The following is an 18,975-nucleotide window of genomic DNA, read 5'->3' as shown; positions in this document are numbered from 1 at the left end:
ACACCTGGATTAATCACCAACCTTACTCTACCACCCACCGCTGTCCCGGCGTCTACACCTTTCACCCTGTCCGTCAGGCGCGTCATCTCTTCATCGCTAGCTAGCTTCGTCTCGTCTGCCTCAATTTCCAATCTGACACGCCGTATCATCGTGAACACACACGCAGATTATGCTTATGGTTCGCTTGCTGGCCTTGGCTCTCGGCCGCGGTCGCACGCCTTACCAATTACCATAACCCCGGTTGCCCACCTTACAACCATAATTACACACTCTCTTAGAAAAAGGGATGATGGCTCATTTCCTATACTCTGTAACTCGCACCATGCACGCAATCTGCGACAAGCTGAGGCCAGCAAGCGAGAATAGAAAAAAAGGGAACGGGCCTCATAATGTCAATAGCGGGATTCCAGCTCACTCACGACGGGGGTATGTTTTGCTTAACCCCGTCCCAAGGTGCCATCCCAAGAATTCCCAATTCCCCTTGATTGTCACAATTGCCAATGTAATACCCCGGGCCAAGGCTGAAGGGGCCTGATCTGATGTCGCTCCCGTTCCCCCCTTTGGGATAATGACAGTTCACAGTACTCCGTACCCCCCCGGCATTCTGTACTCTCCGTGCGGATCACCTGGGGTGAGAGAATGTCCAAAAGTGAGAAGCCTAAAAGTACTGCGCCGAGAACCGTTGCTACCTCAACACCTCACAGGCTCATCCTCAACCCCGGTCGACCGCCCAGGGCCTCATACTTTACGGCGCCGAGACAAGGGATTACAGTACGGCCGCGAATTGTGCGAATGCGCGCGGGGGTTAAGCACAGCACCAGCACAGCTTGGTACGAATTCCCCTGCTGCACCGCCTCATCCGCCGTCGGCTCCGTCCACGTCCTCCTGCGAGTGCGAGCAGTGCGAGCTTGCGAACCGGGGGCCAGACGACGGGGGATAGACATCTGCGGAGAGATTAGATGCTGGCCAGCTGACTACCTTCGCGGACACGCGCCAATCACAGGCCCTTGCGAGCTGGGCGCTACCTTGCGCAGAGAGAGTACGAAAGTACGAAACCCATCTGTACGGATACACGGAGTAGATCCGTACGGATTTACGAATGGCCCCGAGCCACACACTCGTTGTTTTGTAGGGCTGAGCCTTGACGAGACAGAGAGAGCAGACGTAGCAAGAGTCTCATTGCGCCCTATTCCGTACCGGTTTTACACGTATTACGTTACGGTACGGTACTCTTTACTTTCCTCTTACTCGGCCGGGTTAGGCATAACGCCCTTCGCTCTCGGCATAACTCTTGCTTAACATTTTCTGTCCGTACCTTACACAAAGTACCTTATGGTCGGTGCCTGGAGTCCACGTCTTGGGGAGACGCGGGCAACCTCAGCCACCAGGACCTGAAAAGGCCCGGCCCCATGATGAGTCGGAGCCTGAAAGCAAGGTACGGTGCTCTTAACTCCACAGCCCGGACCATCGCGAAGAACTATTGCCCCGGGCGACGGGGTTCATTCGAACGGGGGCCACCGCAGCAGGGCGGGCAAGCGACCAGAGTTTGGACGAAAAAGCCTGATCGGCCAGCTTGAAACTTTTTTGTCTAGATACCTAAATTGCCCAATAGAACCCCAAATACCTGAATAATTCTGCCTCTTGGGCTGCGAAATGGTCTGTTCGATCTACAGAGTGGAAATATCGATCAAGTATCAGGAACAAGTCCTCGCGCATCGCCGACGTGTTCTGTTTCCCCGGGGACCATAACTCAGCAGCAGAGGGGGAAAAGCAAGGATGGTGACGATGATGACCCGGGAATCACGAAGCCCGCACCGCCCGGGGGATCTCTGAAAGGTGTCGAGTGATGAAGCCATAGGAAGAAACCCACCCTGCCGAAGCTTCCCTCCGACTTTGCCCATACCGAAAAGACAAAGGGCCGCATTCTGGGCATTAGACGTGCCCGAGAGGATGAGGGGACAGCGTCGGAGACGCTCGGCACCGCGATCGGGCACGGAGCAAACTGAAGGGCAGACAACTCTAAAAGATTACGCTCACACTTTGACAGCGAACAGCCACAGATTGACGGTGCAAATCAGGTAATATGGCTCATCTTTGGTCATCGACTCATCAGTCATCCGGGCAGATCTGGGCTGGGGCACCACGCGAATGGCAGGCAGGGGTTGGCAGTCTTGAAGCCACAAAAACGCAGTACTCATTCTCACACACCCCTCCTCCGTTTCTGTAGGGCAGTCGGTCGGTCGGTTGAAATCGCCGTGCTCCGCTCCGCTTTGAGTCGAGATGAGCCATCGATTCTATCCGTACTCTACTCCGTCCTGGCAGTGGCTCGGTCCCAGTCTGCCAGTCAGTCTGCCTACATACGACTACCTGTCTACAACAAGTCTGCGCCTATACGCCAATACGTGGGCGCGGGGAAGACGAGGATATGGTCTGCTTCAGACCAGGTCAGGTCAGATCAGAACCCACGGCATCATCGAGAGGGTGGCTTGCTGCATGCATGCCCCGTAACCTTCTTACACCAACACCACCGTACTTCTTCTCTTTCGCTTTCGCCGTTCAAGTTGTAACCCGTGAGATTGGTTCATCCAATCGCGAGGCCGTTTGACAGAGACACACCCCTCGACTGGGCCTGCCCTACAGAGCTGCTCTCAGTCTCGCGTGAGATGGACTCATCGGTTCCAGTGTTACACACGCACATGAAGCCTGGGCCAAACATCGCAAGGAGCTCTCACAAGTACCGTGTAAGCGGAGGGGGTGGATCAAGACAGCTCGCCCGGCAACTTCCCTCTTGCGTGCGCGCGTGATCATCAACTTCTCGATATTATTCCGGCTTTCAATCCCAGTGTTGCGGGATTTGGGGGCCGGCTGTACCTGGCGGAAAGCCTCCAAGCTTACTCCGGCGTACGGAGTACCTAACCTACAGGCAACCGCACCAAACCCCACGATCTGCACAAAATGCCGGATTGGGACGAGTACGGCGGAATACGGGAGGCTACGGCTACACGGCCTTGTGTAACGAAATCCTTCGTAAACTTGTGTAGCCCGTACCGTAACCCGTAGCGATTCCTAAAGCTTCTCGTAGACGGGATGAAAGCTTTGACTATTCCATCCCGATGCCTACCGGTCTTCAATCTCTCGTACCTTTAATCCTCCCGACTCCCTCCGTTGGGAACGGGGGAAACAATACAGACGTGGGGGGGTTCCCAGAAAAAAGCGGTCCCGTGTCGTTCGAAGATAAGTGAGCGGAAGGGATGCTTTGACGATGAATCCGGATTCAATACGGAGGATAACGGGAGAGAGACACAGAGAGGGGGGGAGGGGATTCGGCATCTTTGAAAAGCGGCCGTCTGATGTGACTGTTTTCTGTTCTGGACTCTTCAAGACCCTTGAGCTTCATACTTTCGAGCTCTTCCGAACTACCCGCACGGTTCACTTGTTGCCGTGGCTCCGACGGCCGGACGGACGGTCACCTAGATCGGCGAGTAGAGGAGCAAGCTGCACCCCGCCAAACCAACGCACTTTCACACGTGAGAGGCAGAGAGATGTGCAACCGGGGACTCTACGGATAGAACAGGTAAAAGAGTCATCAGTAAGCAGTAAAATCCGTGAACGGGATCCAGCCCACGCCCACATCCACACGCCCACTCCCGCGCTCTCGCGTCATTGAGACTGCACTGAAAATGCCGAATAGAGCTAAAAGCTTCTTTCACTCTGTTGTCCCATGATTCCCAATCCCAACTCCGCGGTACGTTAACAGCCAGCTGGTCTATGCTCTCTCTTCCGCTTCATAATCACACACACACACACACACTCCCATTCTCTTATTCCCACACCACGGAATGACGAGATCAGGGGTCCTTTGTGCGTGGGAATATAAATTAGCAGACTTCCTCTAGTGCTCATGAGTCCGCCCATGTATATGTCAGCGTCGTGGAATCGCCGAAGAAGCAAGAACTGAGAACTGCAGCCCGGCAAGCGGGGGACTTTATTTGGGTGGCCCCCGGATGAGGCAATCCACAGTTTGACAAATGGATGGAAGTCTTTGAGCAGGCAGATGGGGACTCGGGGGAATCTGAGGCCAGCTTACTTTGCCTACAGCTGCAGCTGCTGCAGCAGCAGTAGTTCATCGCATTTGGATATCGCAAATCGCACTGCATCTCCATTGGTAAGCCTCTTGCAGAACACAGCATAACATGGTACATTATTATCATCACCATCATCACCGCCGTACGCAATGGAACGTAGCAGCCAACTCGCCGATTCCCTAGCTGCAGGGTTGGATTACCAGATAGGGCTGGATGGGATGCGAAAGAGAGCCCGCATAGTACCTAGTGACAGTCCGTACCCGTACGAGAGCGAGGGTAAGCAAAAAGCTCGGACTCGCTCGCGGAACGAGGCCGGGTTGTCTGCGTGGATTTTTGCTGTGCAGCAGCCAACCATTCCGCACGCGCTGACATGCATCCTCCATCCAAATGAGTCCAATAATTCACAGTCTCACGCAGTGAACCGTCACATCGCCAATCAGAGATCACGGAACACGATAGTACTTTCTCGGTTTCCAAAGTCCTTTACGGAGATGTCCTTTAAGGCGTGAGGCGGTGCTTGCTTACTTTACCTACTACCATTGCATCTCGCAGGGCTGTTATGCTTACCGCTCGTGGCTGGTGCCACCACGACCACATCGTACCATTGGTCAAAAGGACGCGCATACCGGATGACTCTTGCTAGGTATGTATGCGTGTGTGTAGGTAATGTCCTACGCTCCGCGTCTGCGTGTATAGTGTGCGTGTGTGCCACGCGAACCCGGACGAGGCTTTGTGGCTTTGCAGGCTTTTGCCTATACGGCTGCCATGGCTGCTGGATGTGCTTCGACCTGCAGCGGCGCTAACAAGCCTTCCAAGCCTCTGCGGCCTGCCCCGGTGCAGATTCGAATACCCGTGGAGGTAGGAAAAAATCGGTTCGGCGATGTGCGGCCGGAATATCGCCGTGATGGGGGTTTCCAGTTGGGACAAGGCCCCCGGGTGCCGCACGGGGGTGTGGCCTGCGAGGGGTCTCTTGCCTTTCTTTCTCGGCTTGCACCGAAGACGCCCTGGCTTCTGACTACAGAGTTCCTGTGCGGAATTGCTGCACGATGTCGTCGTTCAAGGCCGGGGGTTTAGCTCCGATCCGATGATTTCGGGGTCGAAGCTTGGTACAGACTTGCATCGGATTATTCGTAGGGACGTCTGCCGGGGTTAATCGACAATGGAAGTTCGATAGTGGTGCTGACTCACTGATTAATATCGATATGCACAACAATCCAGAAACAGGTCGTCCTTTTGCATGCCCCTTGCGGAGGAACTGCATCTCCACGGAAATAAGAACGAGATATGTCCAGAAGAAGGGGGTTAGAGCCTCTCAAACTCTTCAGACACAACACCCCTGTCACCTCGCGGTCTTCTCCCGGCCTTCTAGCGTCCTTCCATTGGGCGGAGCCCCACTGCATATGAACCGTGCGCGGAAACCCGTAACCTTCTAGCGTGCTTCTAGAGTGAAAACTGGGGTCCCGCGGTTCTGCGCTCCTGATTTTCACTTTTGCGGAGCCCTTGCTGCCGCCTCGGTGTTGCTCCTGTCAATCAGCCCAATGGACCAAGGTGTGAGAGATGGTGGACTGCCAGGGCTGATGTGCGACAGGGCTCATGGCTGTCAATTGTCAGAGCCTTCAGGCACACATCCAACCAGAGAGGACGGCGACCCAGGGCGCGGAGTCCCATCCAGAGCCACGCGACGAAGTTTTCACTCTTTCGTTCGTTGGGTACGCGGGAAGCGAACTGGTGGATCTTGAAAAGACAACCTAACACCAAGTGGGCTTCAGGTGTCCAAAAGGCTAGGATGGAGAAAATTTTCCTCTCTTCTTTTCTTCTTCTCCCCCTTCTTCACAGGCATTTTCCACGTATTCTTGACGTCAACTAGACCGAACCGCTTTCCATCGGGCAGGCGTTCGGGGCTTACATTGGTGGCTGACTGTGGATCTGTTGGTCACGGTGGATATTGACAAGGGGAAATTTTTCTACCTATTTTTTTTCTGCCCTATTTTTTTCCCTCTCGTCCCATCTCGAAAATGCTGCAAGTGATTCTTCGCGTTACCAGTTGGTTCGCGATTTTCGCTCAATCATGTGGGGCTCGTGGTCTAGATTCTCTGCTTGCTTGGAAATCTCTTCAGCCACACGCCCACGTGGAGAAGTATGAGAATTGCTAAGCATGTGGATCTAAGGCAAAGGGGGGTGTGGACGTAGACTTCTGCAGTATGAGACGGGAATGGATGACTGATGAGGAAAAAGGGCGGACGCCGGACGGGATTCGATGCAGGGCCGTGGTCTTTTCTCGGCAATGGGTTGTTGCTCTGGGCTTGTGAACAGTCAGGACGGTGGACCGGAGATATGCTCTCTCACCAAGCCCGGCGCCGATGAAACTGCCGCGACTCCATGCCTCGGGAACCATGCGGCTCTGATTTTAGTTCAGAGACGGATGATGTGACGAACATTTCATTGTTCTCAGACTGCTGTGGTTCATGAAGCGTTCCTGAAATTCAACCCCCGGTCTTTTTGACTCGTCTAAACTGCGTTTCAACGCCGGGGAGCGTTCCCGCTGTCGGACGTGGCTGCGGAATAGTTGCTGTTCTTCATCGGTTTCGAGATCGCCGGGGGCCGCACGGGACGGACGGGGGATCCACACTTGACTCAAGGGATGGAAGGTGTATAACCTCAAACTTGTCTGCGTGTCTGCCATCTAAAGAAAGGATTCTTGACCAAGCACGCGGGTCAAAGATCATATTCTGGGGTGTTGCACAGAAGAGACATCTATTCCGAGACGTCTCTCGCGGCCGGCCGGATAGATTTCGACCTTTGGCTTGGCTGAACTTTCAGCTGAGTCTCAGCTACCAGGGGTTCTGGTTTTGGTTTTGGTTTTGGTTTTGGTTTTGGTTTGGGGAATATGGATTGGGTTCTGATTCGGGGCTGCTCCGCGAACCTGGATCAGGACCATGTCAGGTATTATGTTTTCTTCTTCTAGATATATGAGACGTCTTGCTTCAGAGCGCCCCATTGTCTTTGCACTTAATTTGGCTCCGGGGCCGCAGTTCAATGTCTGAGGGAAGTGAATAACTAACGAGTAATGCCGGGGTACATTAAAATTAAGAATCGAGAATCGATAAAGATGGAAAGTAACCAAAAAAAGTAAACAAACAGTAGCATCGCAAGCATTCCTCTTCATCGTGAACCTGGTCTCCTGATAGGTCAAGCCCCCGAACAGTAGCCCGGCTCCCTGGTCTCTCCATCTCTCTCCCTGCGGTGTGCCCGTTGCTTCTTTTGGTACACGAGGCTAGCTGACCTTTGTCCGTGTTCTGGTTCAGTGGTTCCTGATTGTCGGGAACACTACTGCTTTTGTGCTTTTGTGTGTAACATCTCATTCCCGGGTTCGTGCCTGGCATCTCGGCCGATGGCCATTGTGAAGGTAGGTCGGGATTTCTATTGCAGAGCCGGTGACACGTCGGTTATCGCTAGGAGATGAGAGGTGTAGAAGTGAGATATGATCCTCGGTTTACCGGCAGTCGTGTATGCCTCCTTGGATCGGTGATCAAGTAGCCAGCCAAATTGTCATTTGCCTCTTATAACGATGTCAGCTAGACTATAGTTGCCCAGACATGGCCATTATAAAAGCCGCTGCTGTATTCCTTGATATGAAGACCTCGTTCATGATGCATTTCGAGTGATTGCTGATGCTTTGTGGCAAGCAATAGAATCCGTGAGCACAAAGGTATCACCGAACCTGGGATAGATTTAGATTCAAAAGGCTTGGTAATGTGCAATGGTAAAAGGTCATCTCGTCAAAGTCCACTCTCATGAGACATGGGAATATGAGAAGTGGTGTGTTTTGAGATACCAAACGGCTTCTTGCCCCCTCAAAATGACGATGATACAAAGAAGAACGATCGAGCCTCCGCTCTGCGTTCACTCTCATGCTTCCCACCAGATCAGCTGATATGGAAAGCATTGTCCAACAATGCTTAATAGCCTTGTTATCTTGCCTTTAGTGACAAAGCTCGGTTGGTCTTGAGGAACCTCCTACAATAGAGACCGACCAGGATGTAAGATCATCATTCTCGCATCGTCTATCACGCATCGTCATTTCTGCGCCCCTTCGTGTTCGTGAGTACAGAGTGAGGAACCCCCGACCGATCCCCTGCCCCATCAGGAAACCAGAAACTGTACGCCTCGACAAGTACGAACCAAAACCTACTGTACCCATTTAGTCTGTCTTCTAGCTCGTACATCGTGATGCTCGTGGCAGATATCTCCTGCACCAAGGGGGACTGAAGGTGGTCTAGGCCGAGAGGGATAGCTGTCTAGGTCACAGCGACGTTCAGGGGCGGTGGTGCTTGGGGACTGGCCGCTGCTGTTGTGAGGTTGTCGGTTTCGATTGGGAGTCCGAAGACTTGGAGTGTAGAGCTGTATCTTCAACGAAATATCTGGACCAGAGCGCCCCATAGCCGACAGACGAGTCCAGACACTTCCTGACCCCAGATATTTCGTTTCAAAATAATAGGTTAAAGACGATAACAAGTTACGGTCCAGCTGGCGTTGGCAAGCCCATATACGTAGGAGGTGCTAGATCATGAGTTACCACTAGAAAACCCTTGCTTGCGTCGTTTCGTCTCTACATAAACCCTGGACTTGACTAAACGGAAAGATACAAGATGTACATGATATCGTTTCCAGCCGTTCCCGTTGCCCAGACTCCACAAACGCCAGCTTTTTTCAGCTCACTAGCACTCAGTGGATGCTTCGGTATGTATAGGCACTGGTCAGCCTGTGGAGAGCCTTCGTCACGTCCACGAGATCTCGACGCAGACTGGAGACTCTGTTTGTAGTAAGGAGATATGACATGAAAGATGATGCCTTCACCATGGTCTGGCCTCTGCAAGCGCTCCACCCCTCCCGGCGCATCGCAATAGCTAGTTGAGAGTCCTGATCACATCGTATCACCCTAAATCTTCAGGTAAACTACAAGGCACAAGGAAGACACATGCTGCTTGGCTATGTTCAGTGGTTCCCAAAGGCGTTGAATTTAGTTGATCATGCCTGTTGTGATAAACACGACAATTCATAACGATGGCGAATGCGAAGGCGGCAACGTTGACTGGAGAGGGATCGCTGTTAGAAGAGGGCGTTGCAGATGCTACCAGCCCCTTGCGGCCTAGAAATGCAAGAGACATGCCGCAAGAGAGGCTTTGTGGGAACCACTCAGGCTGCCGTTTTTCAGGGAATGACGATGGCATACAGGTTGAACGCAGCATTCGAGTGGCTATGCCGCAGAGCTATATCGGCGTCCTGAGTGTGTCTCGAGCGGGCTGATTGACCCCTCCTCCTCCCTTCATTCCCAGCTGGGCGTCGGAAGTAATGGTTGTCCTATTTCAGTTCATTGCTTTATGGGCCAAGAGCAAGTAAGCTACACAAATTACAAAAACCGCAAGTCTCAACATGTACCTTCTCTCAGGCAGGGTATTATCGACAGTGTATACTATACAGTCTATATCTTCCTAGAAACATTACTTCGGCCCTGAATTTTTTCCACATCTCGTCATGAATTATTTCTCGTCCAGCTGGAACTTTTACCCCCTCAAATGGTATTTGACCGGCTTTGAGGCCATTCACTTCCGCGCCTCCGTCCCGTCCAGCTCCGCCGCGTAATAGTGCCGCGGCTCCCCCGCATCCATCTCGGGAGGCTGCATCATCTTGGGCGGCACGTCGCTGCCCGAAAACGGCGAGTGGTCCCTGTACTCCCCCTGGAGCTCCGACGGCGCCGTCGTCATTGACGGGGCGGGGCCCGGCGAGTAGGCCGTCTGCTGGTGTTGCTGCATCCCGGCATTGTTGTTGTCATTATAGTAGGCGGCCGAGCCCGGGGCTTCGACGGCGTTGGGGCCGGTTTCTTCTGTCGGGACCTTTTTGTGCTTCCGCCGCCTCATGAGGAAGAATGCGGCTAGGCCGATGAGGGCGACGCCCGCTACGCCGCCTACCACGCCACCGGCGATGGCGCCTGTGTTGGAGGACTTCGAGTCGGAGCTGGAGTCGGAGCCGGAGCCGTCGGAGCCTGAGCCTGAGCTCGAGCCTGATCCGGATTTGCCGTAGTTGATGAGGGCTTCGACGCCCGAGCCGTACTGGACGCTGGCGAGGTTGCTGCGACAACAGTCAGTGGGATTACACTCTACAGTACCGTTATCAATATATGTTTTCCAACTCACCCCTCATTGTACCAGGCCTTGACGATGTCGGGAGAATCGTACGCGGCGGCCGTGGGCTCGTATGCGTCCTTCCACGCCAGCGCAGTGAGGTCGAAGACGCCGACGCCCTGGCGGAAGGAATCCTCCTCGTTGAAGAAGAGGGTCGAGTTGGCGTTGTTGGCCATCCTGTTGACGCCGCCAAAGGTGATCATCTGGCGCTGGCCGGCGACGACGCACGACTGCGTGTCGCGCGGCGCCGCGGAGGTGTAGTTTGCCTTTTGCCAGACGAAGCCGGGGAGCGAGAGGATGTAGACCTCGTCAAAGGTTTCTTTGTTTGCGATGTTACTGCCGCCGTACATGAAGCTAGTCATCGGTTAGCATCTTTGAAGGAGGATTCGTTTCTTAGCAGGCTTAATGAGGAACCTACATCTCGTATGTGCTGTTGGGACCCTGGACTCCGACGGTGCAGTGCCACATGCGTGGTCCCGGGGCGTTGCCGCTCGTCTGCTGGGTATACCACACCTTTGTGACCGGATCCATGAAGTAAATCGTGCTGAAGCTGAGATAGCCGACGTTATCCACGCTCTGGCCGGTCCCGATGACGTGCGATCCTCCGCCAAAGATCATAATCAGACCGTTTGGCCCGTACGGCGCGTAGTGCGCCGTGGCGCCGACAAGCGTACCGTAGTCAGAGTAAGGCACGCTGTCCGAGTTGTTCGTCCACGCCGTGTCCGTCGCCGTGTAGTTGAATTGCAAAAACCCCGGCACGGGGCCGTTGGGGTTCGGGTCGGACCCGGAATCGGCGAACCCTCCAAAGTAGAAACCGGAGTCCTTGGTGCTGACGAAGGCGCCGCCCTGCGAGCGGGTGAGGGCCGTGAAGGCGGTGTTGCCGTGCGGGAGGACGGTGCCCCATTGGCCGCCGCCGCTGCCGTCCGGGGTGAAGTGCCATAGTTTCGCGTCTGGGATTTTGGCGCCGTACGAGGTGAAGCCTCCCCAGATGTAAAAGGAGTTGGACGAGTTGTCGGTGAAGATGGCCTGCCTCATCATCTTTGGGGCCGATTTGGAGGTTTCCTTGATCTCCACGTCCTCTGGTGTCCATGATTTGGTAAGGTCGATTGAGAGCGTCGTGTTTGTCGGGTTGGAGGGCCGCCATTGTGATTGGGGACTCAACCCGCTAATAACCTGAGATACTTCACCTCCATCGTAATAGACCCAATCGCCAATGACCGACGCTGAGCATTCGTTAGAGATGCCCTGTGTGTCTTTAGAGAGAGACGTAGGCCGATGCTTACCTCGAGCAAAGACTCTTCTGCGAAAATTGTTGACTGAGGGGACATCCACTTGCGCTCTACAGATAGAAGAAAGGTGTCCAACAGCGAGCAACGCTGCCAGCCATGATCGCGACACCATGATGGCTTTGGCCGAAGAATTCGCTGTGAATGTGAACGTCGGGATGATCCTCGATGTTGTCCCGCGATCGACTCGCCGCTTCTCAAACTGGTCGATGCGCGCAGACTATGGTATGTAATGAAGGTCGCCGCCCCTAGGAGTGAGTACCCGTACCACAAACGAGAGAAAATCCTTCAGACGCGAGATCAACACATCCCCCAAGCGACGATCACGGACGAAAATCGAGAGAGAAAGAAAGATGATTAGAGACGAAAGCGTGGCGCGAGCGGGAAGGAGCGCGAGAAGGACATGACCCAAATGTCTCGATGCTTTTCTGCAAGACAAGGGAGGGTAGCATTGGGGCCAGACACCTGATATCCGTAGGATTCGGGGATCCGCTCGAGGTGACGGGATTGATCATTGCCCTTCCATACCCCTGATCCTCCAGTCAATCTCTACTCTCTTGAGTGGTAAACGATGAACCCCAGTGGCCCGGCCCCCCTCCAAGTTGCTGATCCATCATCCCCGTACACCGATTTATGGGGGTTTCAACAGGTATTCAGCATGGGAAAAATTGGCTGATTTGCTGCGGATAGGTGCGACACTGGCAGTCTGTCGCACTCGTCCTTGGCACCCACACTGCCACGGGGCGGCGTCGAGCACTAGTGCTTACTTGGGGCCGCTGGCAACGTGGCTGTCATTGGCGGGTGCCTGCTGGGGTTCGTTATTCCAGGGAAATTTGGGAGTCCACCAGGGTCACAATCCCACTTCCGATTGCCTCTGTGCCTTCAGCCTTGCCAGGAGGAATGCACGCCTCTCCCGCTGAGTGCTGCGCCCGTGCCTCACTGCCGCGAAGGTGTTGCTCGACATTGTTGGGTATTTGCGTCATGAATCTTGGGTGGCCGGCAGTTGTGATTCTGAGACATGGAGAGAAACGACAACGTTCTAGATCGTATAGCGGTGGGCGAGAGAGATGTAGACGTAGATCCGTTAGCTATTGGGCCAATTGGCCGGTAAAGTTTGGAAAAGCCCCAACGAAGATGGATTTCATGTGCCTTTAGACCTGATACAAGAAATCCAATTTTGGCAATGATGGATTTGTATTGACTACCTATTGCCGAGCAAGTACGGATACAAACGTTGTAATCGCTGGCTTTATCTAAGCGCGCTTCGTCGAATCGTATTCCACATCAAGTTAGTGCGTTCAGGCAACGAGTGTGAGCAATGCCGGCATCACTCGACATGACCTGCAGCAACGCGTCGTCAGTCTTTTTCAGTAACAGTTCCACCTGGATATTCGTACATTGTGTCTAGTGAATAGCAAACCCACTGGGATAACAAACATTACAAACATTGAACAAGATCATGGTTCATGGATGATGTTGCAAGAAAAGCTTCGTCTCTAGGCAGCACTTTAGCTTCGGAAAGCACAGGCCATACAGAGGGGAACCCTTCCTTCTAGGTTGGAAGTGAGACGAACCTCTCCAGTCTCCGCCAAAAGTACAGGTCTCCTCCGCCAGTGGGGCAAAGACTCGGAGCAACGCCGCCCGACCCTCCGTCCCTGGCACTAGATATTGCCCAGTACCATGGGCCTAACCCCGGGCCGAGAGTCCCGTGCGTCCCGGAGCTGGGACGTCATGACAAACCAAACGATTTTCCCATTCCACATCCAAGGCGCGGCGTGTTCGAATAGCCGCACAGCGAGCTCGGTCGCCGATTGAGTCAAACATATCTTGCACTCTTTTTTTTTCTCTGTCAATCTTTGATCTCCTCTCCTTTTGGTGTCAAACCACCCCTAGCTCGAGAAGCCATCCGACCTGCAATGATGAACACCCTAACCCGCAACGCGACGCTCACAGCGCGCAAGCAGCTGTCCGCCACATCCTTCGTCTGCCGCACCTGCCGCCAACAACAGCGCCGACAATGCTCGAGCACAAACCCGACGACTACAGCTCCACCCCCAGCGCCCCCCTCCGCTGGCTACGCCGCCCTCTCCTCGCGCCGCCTCATCTCCGTAGCCGGCGCCGACGCCGCCAAGTTCCTCCAGGGCGTCATCACGGGCAACATCGCCTCCGAGGCCGCCCGCGCGCGAAAGTCGGGCTTCTACGCCGCTTTCCTCAACGCCACAGGCCGCGTCCTGCACGATGTATTCATATACCCAGACCTCGCGGGCCTAGGCGGCGGCGCCGCGGCAGAGTCGGAGCAGGCCGGCACGCGGTTCCTCATCGAGGTAGACGCCAACGAGGCGGAGAGGCTGGCGAAGCATATCAAACGGTACAAGCTGCGCGCCAAGCTCACTGTGCGACTTCTCGCGGCGGACGAGGCCACGGTGTGGCATGCCTGGAACGATAGCGGGAAGCCGATTACGACGGATGCCGCGTTGATGGACACAATGACCAAGGACCCGCGGACGCCCGGGTTGGGGTACCGCGTGGTGCAGGGCGGGGACGCGGCCGCAGCACCGCCCGGGTTGAGTCTGGACCTGGATGTCACGACAGAGGACAGCTACACGATCAGGAGGTACCTGCAGGGCGTGGCCGAGGGCCAGGACGAGGTCATCCGGGAGCACGCACTGCCGCAGGAGACGAATATGGACTACATGAACGGGATCGACTATCACAAGGGATGCTACGTCGGGCAGGAGCTCACGATCCGGACCAAGCACCGCGGCGTGGTGCGCAAGCGGATCCTGCCGTGCATGATTTACGACGTGGACAGGGCGGCGCCCCAGACGCTGCAGTACCGGACAGATGCGGACCAAGACGCGGCGAATCGCGGCCCCGAGGGCGGTCTGCCCGCGGAATCGATCCCGCGCGAGACGAGCATCGGAAGGTCTGGCAAGAAGGGGCGGAGCGCGGGCAAGTGGCTCAAGGGCATTGGGAACGTCGGCCTGGGCCTGTGCCGGCTGGAGATCATGACGGACGTCGTCTTACCTGGGGAGACGGCCGCTTCCACCTTTGACCCCACCAATGAGTTCCTGCTGAAATGGGGCGAGGGAGACGGTGAGCAGAATAACGCAGTGAAGATCAAGGCATTCGTGCCCGAGTGGTTGAGGAACGGATTGAACGAGGCATCTGGTTAACTGAAAAGTCAGTGCCGCTCGTATTGTAAAATAGAAAGTAAAATGGGGTATAATCGCGTAGTTGCATCGTCGCGGCCTCGTCCGCCATCATCTCCTCCAAAAAACGCAAGCCGAATCCATCCTCAGCCTGTCTAAACTTTATTCCTCGGGTCGAGAGCCTGGACACTCTCGTATTTTTGTTTGACCTCTTCCTCGGTCGCCTGCCCTGCCTCGGCAGCTTTTCTCGCTTCCTTGAGTCTCTGAGCTGCAATCATCCGCGCCTTGAGATCCTCCCATTTAGGGGGTGCTGCTGATGGAGCTGGCTTTGGTGCTGGTTCTGGTGTGTTCGCTGCCGCAGGCGTGGTTGCATCGGCAGCAGCGTCGCCCACCGCGCCGCCCTTCTTCCTCGCCTTCTTCTCGGCCTTGAGTCGCCTCTTCTCGTCCAGCCGTTGTTGCAGCTCGGCCAGCTTCTCATCGTATTCATCAGGCTCCCTCTCCCTCTCCAACCGCTCCAGGTTCTCCCGCTTGAACCTCTCCGACTCCTCCGCCATGCGCCGGCGCCCTTCTTCGGCGAGCCGCGCCCTCTCCTGCTCCAGCTCGCGCGCCTTTTCCTGCTCTGCGAGCTTCTGCCTCTTACCCTCCTGCTCCGCGGCCTCGAGCTCGTCAATGAGGCGCTTGCGCTGGCCCTGGACGCGGTCGCGCTCGGCCTTGCGCAGGAGGACGGCCTTGCGGGCGTTGTCGTATGCGGCGCGGGCGGCGGCGTCGAGCAGGATGTCGCGGGCCGTCTCGATGAGCTCCCATTTCTCGGGGTCAAAGGCGTCCTTGAGCTTGTCCGGGTGGTAGTTGAGCGACTGTTTGCGCCACGCGCGGCGGACGTCCTTTTCCTCGGTGACGGTGCTGTCGATCTGCAGCAGGTCGTAGAGGTCCACGTTGTTGGACGAGTACTCTTTTGCTTTGGCGAGGAGGTCTTTGTTGTTGTCCATTTTCGGCGGGATGTCGTGCTGGTTTCGTTGACGTGTATGGGATTCTGTTGGTGGGATGGAAGTGGCAGATTGGAGTTTTGCATGTGGTCCCCGGAGGCTGCTGCTGTCCGGTCGCGCGTGGAGAATGGTGGCACTGTGTGGACGTCGGGGAAAGTGGGGACGCGCTTTTACGCCCGTACTCCAACTTTCATTCTTCTCAACTCCAACCACCACAGAACCATCGTCGGTCACCTTTCTCTGTCTATGTCATTTCTCCTCCATTGGGATCCCTTTTCGCCGATCCCGCCGCATTCGCCTTCAGAGTGCCCATCATTCAGCCTCAAACTTCTTATTGTGAAGGAATGGCACGAAAGATGCCACCATGAGACCTGAATTGGCAAGCGAGATGGAAGCAACAGCCAAAAGCCATCATCACCTAGTAACGGCAGCCAAAGAGATGGTGCGCCCGCAGTGATCTTTCTTCACTCTTCTCGCTTTTCAGCCAACCAGGTTGTGAAGGGACGACTTGCTACCGGCTTTCTGGATTTACAAATCCGATTCTAATCTTTTTCCGTCATGAAAAATCTCCCATTCTTCTCCCGGGTTCCTGGGTCGAGTTGGCCATGAAGACGACACACGACTAGCTAGCAGGCGTCGCGCGTGGCTTGCTCGATTTTACGTCCGTACACACAAATGTTGCCGTTGCTTGGCGGCCATTCGGATCTTGACACCACATGGCATTCTCAACCGTTCTGCAAGGATTCGACAGGAACCGAATACTCAATCTCTAGTCTATCAGCTCGCACTTTGCTTGCTGGTCCGAGACCCTCATCTTTTGTCTGTTGCACATCAGCTTAGGGTATCCCTGCTCGCGTAACGAATCCTCGCACTCTGTTATAGAGCCCAGGAGCACACCCACCCAGTATCATGCCTTGCGTACCTTACCTTTGTGGCCACTTATGTGACTTCACTAAGGCAAGCGAGCAAGCAGGAGAGGTCACCAAAAACGCACAAATGCGTATTCTCGTCTTTCACTGCCTGCGCTCAATCTTGTGGGCAAATCTTGACTTGGACTGCTCGAAAAAGCCCTGATGAAACTTGGTTGTGGCGTTCGTATGCTGAATGCCCTAGCCTTTGTTTCCTCCCACGAGTTCAACCCCCAAGACCTAACCAAAAGCATCCAATATGCATTGTCCGAGTTGGTCGCTTAGGAAAAACTGTACAGACTACGGATAGCTAACTCGAGGTGTCTTGGGGAACCGAAATCTCACCCGAAGCGAGGAACAAGCCACTTGCAGGCCGGATTTCCTCCACCGGATTCTGTCGGCTATCCTGGTCAGTGCCAGACGACAGAATGGCCTCTTCTCTGAAGCTGTTCTCGCTGAGACTGGAGCGCTTACAGCAAGAGCATAGCTCATGCGGCTAGCCTTGAGGCTCTCGATCGTTCCACCGCTCTCCATGGCTTTAACGAGAGCTATGGGCACGCTTGGGACCGCCCGTACATTGGTAGTGCGCCTCTTCATCAGTCCGTTCGAGAGAACGTTAAGCTCGAACTATACGCCTGTTCGTGTCGAGCTTGTGTCCACCTACGTCTCTCTCAAGTATGTCAGAAAGACACTGTAGATGCGGTCATAGTCATCTTTGAGGCTATAGTGGACCTCGTACCACAAAATGTATGGCTCGTTGGCTCCGGAGCAGTTGACCCAGCGTCACAAGAGGTCGAAAACCTGGTTTCAGAACTTCTCTTCAACGCCACGTCTCAAGTTGAGACAGATTGACGCTGACACTCCCGCCTGCTAAGGAATGGCGGCGGATGACGGGCAACATGAGGGCGAGGGGGCTTTGTGGCTCTCCTCCTCTGCCCTGTCCGGTTCGAGTGTGATGACAGCCGTTGGGCCAAAAGTATGTTTGGCCGACATGAATAAGGACACACCATGGCTCCGAATCCCTGAATGGACTCCATGAGACCGATTGAATGGGTGTCTAGTCCCGAAGCTGGCGAACCTAGATGCGGTGGCCGCCACTGATGGAGTGTTTTTTGCTGCAAATTCGCAGGCCTCTACCAGAAACTTTACACCACCGACGAAGCTGGGAAGAGCGGCGCAAAGTCAGAATGCGGGCTACCTGAACCTTGGTCCCGGGTGGTCAAAGAAACCGGGTGGACGCTAGGACATCGGGGAGCAAGCATGCTCCGACTGAGCGCCGGAAGAGGTTAACCACTGCCGAGAAAAACGCCGGCCGGAAGCGGCTACGACAATTCCGGACGGATGCCACATGGCTCAACGAGACGCCGACAGCCTGGGTCCCGTCGGCACTATGCCATTCAGACGGTTGACGGATTTGATCTGTAACAGAATGTCTTGAAACATCGCCGGACTTGGTATAAATCACTAAAGAATTTTTACGCCCACGTCGACATGTCATTGGTTGACGGGCATTATTCTTGCCCGAGTCGCCCGATGCCACCATTCCGTGCCGCAATTCTCACCTGCCATCCACTCTACGTCCACTTCGACTTTGCCTACTTTGAGATTCGGTCGTCGTCCACCACTGCCACAAGTCTGGAATGTCTGCAGCCTCCGGGGCGCCTTCCGCATCATGCTAATCGCCCCTCTCCGTCAGACTGGCTCGTCCTTCCCAAGCAACTTGAGCTGACAGATTCCTCTGCCACCGATCGCCCGGCTTGGCGGCCCCTAGCAGCTAGCCTACTTACCTTGTAGGCAGCTATTTCCGCAAGAAGGTTCCCAAGAAGGCCAGCTCGCTCTCGGTATGGGTGCCAGGAATCCATCACCTCCGATCGCCGACCTAAACCAAATACTCGGTAGCGCACGCCACCGCCTGAGAGGCGCGATGAACTCATCGCCCTTCCTCCTCGGAACCTTGACTCTTCCCAGTCGAATGGTTCCAACGGGACAAAACTTTCCCCCTTTCTGCACGTTGTGTCTTACGGGGAAACCCCACCCCGTGTCTAGTTCCGGCCATCCATCTCCTGCCTTACCTGGTACTTTCAGCTAGTATCGTACCTTACACCCCTGGGTTCCGCTGGTCCAGGGGTGCACATCTTGGCTAGCTCGGATACCATGCTCCCTTCCAAGCCATCGTCCTCATCTCCTCGTCTCCTCATCTTCATATAAGTCCTTCTTCGTTTCCCTCGTCGTGTAAGTTTCATTTGCAAAACACGCACTCAAACGAACACCGAGGAGCCAACGCCCAACGAACACAAAGCTCAGCCGCTAGTCCCGGAGACATTGGCGAAACGAATCAGAGATCTTGCAACGTGTAGATGCCACTTCCGACTCTGAAAA

At 54.9% G+C, this 18,975-nt stretch overlaps 4 protein-coding genes across 4 annotated transcripts; 2 read left to right on the top strand and 2 right to left on the bottom strand.

Annotated features, from left to right (window-relative positions):
* Positions 1–394: 394 nt before the first annotated feature.
* On the top strand, positions 395–1,496 carry BDZ83DRAFT_13968 (uncharacterized protein). Its single transcript, XM_060501276.1, has one exon. It carries the CDS (start codon positions 640–642, stop codon positions 1,297–1,299), a length of 660 nt encoding a protein of 219 aa, XP_060369727.1. The 5' UTR covers positions 395–639; the 3' UTR covers positions 1,300–1,496.
* Positions 1,497–9,688: 8,192 nt separating this feature from the next.
* On the bottom strand, positions 9,689–11,668 carry BDZ83DRAFT_567886 (kelch repeat protein; the record flags this gene model as incomplete). Its single annotated transcript, XM_060504004.1, has 3 exons — positions 9,689–10,214; positions 10,280–10,621; positions 10,686–11,668. The coding sequence occupies 3 exons, from the start codon at positions 11,666–11,668 to the stop codon at positions 9,689–9,691; spliced, it is 1,851 nt and encodes a 616-aa protein (XP_060369726.1).
* Positions 11,669–13,469: 1,801 nt separating this feature from the next.
* Positions 13,470–14,729, top strand: BDZ83DRAFT_647613 (folate-binding protein YgfZ; the record flags this gene model as incomplete). The annotated part of the gene is made up of 1 exon (XM_060510100.1): positions 13,470–14,729. One exon carries the CDS (start codon positions 13,470–13,472, stop codon positions 14,727–14,729), a length of 1,260 nt encoding a protein of 419 aa, XP_060369725.1.
* Positions 14,730–14,860: 131 nt separating this feature from the next.
* BDZ83DRAFT_647612 (uncharacterized protein) lies at positions 14,861–15,691 on the bottom strand (the record flags this gene model as incomplete). Its single annotated transcript, XM_060510099.1, has 1 exon — positions 14,861–15,691. The coding sequence occupies one exon, from the start codon at positions 15,689–15,691 to the stop codon at positions 14,861–14,863; it is 831 nt and encodes a 276-aa protein (XP_060369724.1).
* Between the last annotated feature and the right edge of the window lie 3,284 nt (positions 15,692–18,975).

The sequence above is a fragment of the Colletotrichum acutatum genome (genome assembly GCF_030867785.1).
Source record: "Colletotrichum acutatum strain CBS 112980 chromosome Unknown BDZ83scaffold_10, whole genome shotgun sequence".
Taxonomy (NCBI): Eukaryota; Fungi; Ascomycota; class Sordariomycetes; order Glomerellales; family Glomerellaceae; genus Colletotrichum; species Colletotrichum acutatum.
This window is presented reverse-complemented; position numbering and strand designations above follow the sequence as displayed.

Excerpts from the sequence above, each read along its gene's own strand:
- BDZ83DRAFT_13968 (XM_060501276.1), top strand. The coding sequence starts at position 640 with ATGTCCAAAAGTGAGAAGCCTAAAAGTACTGCGCCGAGAACCGTTGCT.